The sequence below is a fragment of the Mangifera indica genome, chromosome 3 (genome assembly GCF_011075055.1).
Source record: "Mangifera indica cultivar Alphonso chromosome 3, CATAS_Mindica_2.1, whole genome shotgun sequence".
In the NCBI taxonomy this organism is placed as follows: Eukaryota; Viridiplantae; Streptophyta; class Magnoliopsida; order Sapindales; family Anacardiaceae; genus Mangifera; species Mangifera indica.
In genome coordinates this window covers 13,593,229-13,599,175 of record NC_058139.1, presented here as the reverse complement: position 1 = coordinate 13,599,175, position 5,947 = coordinate 13,593,229, and the positions used below count along the sequence as shown (strand labels likewise).

At 37.2% G+C, this 5,947-nt stretch overlaps 1 protein-coding gene across 1 annotated transcript; it reads right to left on the bottom strand.

The window, feature by feature from the left end:
- Positions 1 to 220: 220 nt before the first annotated feature.
- On the bottom strand, positions 221 to 5,745 carry LOC123212023 (ubiquitin carboxyl-terminal hydrolase 2-like). Its single transcript, XM_044631040.1, has 4 exons — positions 5,536 to 5,745; positions 5,365 to 5,442; positions 2,249 to 4,989; positions 221 to 643 (listed from the first exon to the last, which is right to left on the bottom strand). The coding sequence occupies exons 3-4, from the start codon at positions 4,981 to 4,983 to the stop codon at positions 409 to 411; spliced, it is 2,970 nt and encodes a 989-aa protein (XP_044486975.1). The 5' UTR covers positions 4,984 to 4,989; positions 5,365 to 5,442; positions 5,536 to 5,745; the 3' UTR covers positions 221 to 408.
- Positions 5,746 to 5,947: the final 202 nt, after the last annotated feature.

Here is a 5,947-nt window from a genome sequence, read left to right as displayed (position 1 = left end):
TTATCAGAAAAACTTGTGACTTCTATGATATATATTTGTTCATTTAGGCATCAATTTATTGAATCATTCAAAATGTGAGCCAAGAATTATCTTTTCAAAAGGCTTAAGACTTAGTGGTAATAATCTTCACAAGAAAATTTGTCTAGTTAAACAATCAATCAAATAATCTGGTACGGTGCCGAAAGCCTCAACACTTGGGGTAGCTAAGGTCTACAAGCAATGGAGCCAAAAAAATCACAAATTTTTGTGTATAATATGGTTTTAAGATATACATCTTGAAACTCGATACATGTCAAAAAAATTGGTATGGTTATAGTTGTACACTCACCTCTGGTTTTTAGTTTTTCTGCCTCTCTTCCCTTTGGTGGGAAGATCACATAATAGAATGTATATGACCAAGAAATTATTTCAAACTTGTTCATAGAATAGAATGTATGCCTCACAGCCAAGGACTTCTTCAAGGGAAGATTCACGCACATACACATCACTGGCATGATACCACAGGCAACCTTCATTTTCTTTCTGTGTCTTTCCTTCAAGTTTTGCACCTCTCACATAGGCTACATAGTGACCCCCTCTCATGCCTCCTAAATGCTCAACTACTCCAACTAGACGATAATTGTACTTCTCTTTATCTGTGCACCTGCAAAAACCCAGCAATAAACTTATTTACAGAGTGATGCATACTGCAACATTAGGTTTCTTCAATAAACATATCCAATAGACCAAGTTAACTACTATGTTTCAATAAAAGCCTCTCAATTAATATAATCATGTCTTCATGTCCCACAAATAGATAGGGAGCAAACATATCTTTCGGAATCAAGCTCAGGCAATAGAATTAGGAATTAGCAATTGACTAGGGCACAAACATATTATCCAGGATTAATTTAGTGCTTTACAGCAGTAAGAAACCTCAATATTCAGTAAATACACAAAGATAACCAAGACGGCAGAGAAATTTCGAAAATTCTTTCCTGTCATTCTTGGGATAACAAAGGCAAATATAAAAACACATTGAGAAAAATTATTTTGGTCATCTAGTTAAGATCCTGTGTATTTAGTCACATTCAGATTTTTTGTTTTCGTTATACCTCGTCTTATATTTCATTTTACTTTATCTGAGGGTACTTGCATATTTGGAGACAAAACCTATTGTCTCAGAGGGCATTGATTAGTCATTTACATTTCTTGCATGACAGCAGATTACTGCCTAAATGTTCCTAGTTGTATAAAGCTGAAGCTGTTAATAACTAAAGCCTAGGCATCCAGGGGTCAAACCAAATGACCCCTGGAATACTGTGGAGATCAATTACAAGTCCCATCTATATTTAATTTTGTAAATTAATCTTCCAACGAAACTAAGAAAACAGAACATTAAAAACTAAAATAAAAATACTCCACAATGCATCTAGAGAGGAAAGAAAGAGTAATTTTCTCTGAGAAGACTGGGTAACAAAAATGTGACAAAGAACATTCCAATTCTTCAAAACCATAGAAGTGCAATTATTAGAAATTCATTCTAACAGAAATTTGAAGATTCAAAAATTCTCATATGTCGCTGTTGTTTTGGTTGGTTTTTGACTACAGATGCAAAGAGCTTTTTCAGTTTCTGATAAACCAACTAAAAAAGCCCTCATCCCAGCTCCTAGTTTTAAATTGCCATTTTCAAAGTTAAGGTATTATGAGTATCGTCAAGCAAAACCAAAAGTACTTATAGAGGTTATGGTTAAAGACTGAGATAAAGGTCTGGCAAATCTACTAAAGAAAGCTCCTCAGCGGAAAATATTAACCTATATTGGTCTGTCTTCCAAATACTTGGAACTGCACCAAAGGTACAGCACATATGCATTGGAGAGTAGGACTGAATGAGGCCAAATTCTGCATATTAAAGATATTCCTAACATTCTTAAAGACAATAAAACAAGAATATATGCCTGTGGCAGAACATAAAAGATATTACCATTCTAAATCCCTAGTCTTCCACTAGGAATATTTTTTACTGCCATGTAAAACATCAGATAATTCCAATAGTTACAAAACACGCCCTATTGTCACAAGCAAATGTTAGTATATCATGTACTATTCTTGACCACTTACTAGTTCAGGCATTCAAATCACAGTAGAATATAATCTTGCACCAAATTAACTGACCAGTGACAACCCCACGGCACAAAAAAAAGAAAAAAAAAGGAGAAAACATTGCTTCTGCTGGATATAAAATCTCTTTTCATAAATGAATATGTACCTGGGATCCATATATTGTCTAAGATTAATCATTTCACTGAAATTTACATGGCCATTCAATTTACTCAAACGACCACGAGCATCTTGGTTGAACCTCTTCAGATGAACAGTCAAAATAGGTGGGGCCTTGTTAATAAGGACCCTTTTGGTTGCATCCCGCTTCACCATTACTTTTAGGGAATTTATCACCTCAGTTGACAGAGCATCAGCAGGAGCACACAGAGAACTATCAGACTCATCAAAACTATGAGAATCTTCAACTTGATGAGCAATGTTTTGTTGACTTTCTTGCACAGGAACTGCATCATTCGTCTCTATTGTTCCTTCTTCCCCTTGAGAAATAACTGGATTAATCTCACATGTCTGACCATTTTCAAATTTCACACAAGTTTGATTTAAGCAATCAATTTTCGCCTTATGTAAAGCCAAGCTCTCACCAGAAGTGTCCAGATCAATATCAGTTTTGATGTGTCCATTACTAAGAGTTTTAACTTCAGAAGTACAGGATGCATCTTTCATAGTCTTTTGATCATTTTGCTTTCTAGTCTCACCTCCATTTATCAAAACTTGTGAAGCAAGTTTTGCCTGCTTCTTCAAAGTTTCCGACTTCTGGTGTTGCACATTCCTTGAACAGCTCTCACATTCCCAAGCATTATCATCAGTGAGAAGCTCTGGCTTTATAAAATGGGCCAAACAAATCTCTACAGACACTGGAGAATTTGAATTATCAACCTCTTCTGGATCAGATCCGCTGCTACTTCCTAGTACAAAACCACTCTCCACCTTATCACTACCGAAACAGGGCCCAGCGACTGGCCCAGCAGCAATTTCAGGTTCGTCAAATAGCCCACCAAAGCCATCAAATTCCAATTCCTCTTGTCCACAGCCAATGACTGATGAGGAGGCCTCAGCATCTCCACTCATAATCTCCCCAGTAGTGGGACTTTCTTCATTGTATGGAAGTAAGATAACTTCTGAATCTTGAGCATGCAATGGTTGCTCATCCTCCCAAGGATTCACAGAAGAAGAATCCTGTTTCGAATTTGTCTCTTCATGGAGTGAAGAAGTCTGACTACTCTCCAATAAGATATCACCTGAAACGTCATCCTTATCTCCAGAATCTTGAACAAATAAATCATTACTTCGCAAATTCAAATCATGCCTATCTGACATAGATTCTAGTTCCACATAATCCAACCACGTAAAATCATCCAATGAAGCCACTGTTTGGTTCATTGAATGATCCAAAACTTGTTCATCCTCAGGCTGTGCAACAGCTGAAAATTTCTGAGAAGAACTGCTTTCAGCGGCAATAGTTGATGAGCCAACAGAATCTAATAATGAAGAACCATCTGAAGAACTTCCCACTTTTCCAGTGGAAGATGCAGTAGACTTCATCACACACGAAGACTCACTGATGGCAGCTGGACTTGGAGAATTTTGCACTGTTACAATATCAGTATCTTTGTTAGCTTTACCTTGAACCTTTCCACTTTTCTTTGGTGGTGGTTTTGTTTTCTTGGCTCGAGAGGGTTGGGCTTTTTTAGGCGAAGGTTTCTTGGTTGGAACTGGAAGAGAGAGATCTAAAAATGGCTCATAAACCGTTGAGGAATGTCCACATTCCACACAACAAACAGTACTAGAAATCAGTCCCCCAAATACAGAATCCACAAAAGTAGGACCTGGATTTGAAGAATTCTCATTTTCCTCAAAAGCATTAACTTTTTTTCTGACAACCAACTCCTCAGTACACAGTCCATCAAGTAAGAAACGAAGAAATTCATGACTATCATGTTGCTGATATCCCCTAAACTGGGGAGCCTTAGAACAGACACATCCAAAAAAAGATCTTGGATTTATAACATTTCTCAACCCTGCCTCTGATTTTGTTTCAGTGAAAAGTTTCTTCAAAGCAATAGTAAGAGGGCCAAAAGATACATCCATATTCAGGAAGTAATCTCGCAATCTACCCATGGCTAGAAGATTCTGCATGACTGAATTAAAGAAGCAAGTATTCCCAAGGTTAGTCAAACCTCTTACCACGTAGCCAGCCTTTCCATCTAAACAACCCCCAACTGGTATAATGCTTTCAGATTTGATTTCACTGGTAACACTGCCACTGCCACTACCAAACCAAACATCCTCAACATCCACTGATGAACCTTCTGTTGATTTACCCTTAAATAATTTTACAACCTCTGATAATACATCTTTATTTTCACCATTTTCCTCTGTTTTCTCAACTGGAATGAGTGTGTTGCATGGAAAGCACCACCGGAGATGAGGGTTTTCCCATTGGATCACCAAAGAATGTCGAGCTTGTCTAGCATGCCGAATTGCATGGCTTTGAGGGGTTGTAGGAAGTCCAACCCCTCCACAAGCATAATGCCCACAATCTAAACAAACCCAAATGGCTTTTGAGCCAGATTTTGAATCTGCTGAACCACCCCCCTTCTTCTTCGCATTCTTACTCTTTCCCTTCCTCCCTCTTCTATCATTTGCACCTTCTCGACAATCCTCACACCTTATAGGATTTGAAGACTGAAATTTAGCAGAAAATTTATCCAAATCAACACCCTTGTCAAGATGGACACAAGGTTTTCTCTCTTTCACCACTGTAACACCAACATTAGAACTCTCAACATGATTAGATTGTTGAGGAACGTTTTTAGGAGATAGGACTGTAGCTCGCTTCTCCTTAGCAGCTCTACTCTTCTTATCAACCCCTTTCCCCATAAGTCCCTAAAACCAATTAAAAATAATCATTGAAACTAATCAGTCTATGGCAACAGAAAGAGAAACAGTTAATCCAACGGATACCACAATAATCTGCTAGAAATCGTGGACAACAATAACTCCAATCTAATTTCTTGAATAATTTTTCCCTTTAATGCATAATGAGTATCCCACTATCTATGTGAAATATTGTCACAACCATCAACACCAAAAACGTAATAAAAAATAAATAAAACTAAAAATAATAGATAACTAAAACTATTGTCAGGTTCGTATACATGGAATAGAACCAACAAACATAAAAACTATTTAAATTCAGTCAATATAAAGAACAACTAATGGATTGAAAAAAAATAGCAAACAAAACAAAACTAACAGAACCTATTAAGGATTCAGGCATTCGGAAACGACCCAGATGATTATTTGGATTCAAGAGCGCATTTGAGAGCTTCTAGACTACTGCAAAGGTCAACAAAAGCATATATCAAGCAAAAAGTAAACGATTCAAACAGAGAAGTTCGAATAGAAATTAAAGATAAATAATATTAGTACCTTAATATCTGGAGCGAGAGGCCAAAGATTGATGATGAAATGTTGGGAGAAATGGTGTTACATAGGTGTGGAAGCTTAAGATCTAATGACTAAGAACGGTGGAGAGAGTTGTGTGGGGGAAAAGGAGGAGCTAAGTCTCAGCCCAAACTTATTGTGGGTTTTGGTTTTAATACAAAGAGGAGGGAGAGGACTGAAAGTGAGAAGGGAAAAGGAGAGAGAGGAAATAGGGTTTTACTGATGTAAACGGGGAAAGGTGAAACTGAAGTTTTAACGGTTGTTCAAAAATTCGGAGGGGAGACCGTGAGGGTTCGAGTGGTTTAAGTTTAGTCCACACCCGGATCTTCTCTGTGCTATCATCTGAATCCGGGTTTCCTTTTACTAGTTTATTTTGTCATATATTATTGAAAAATAT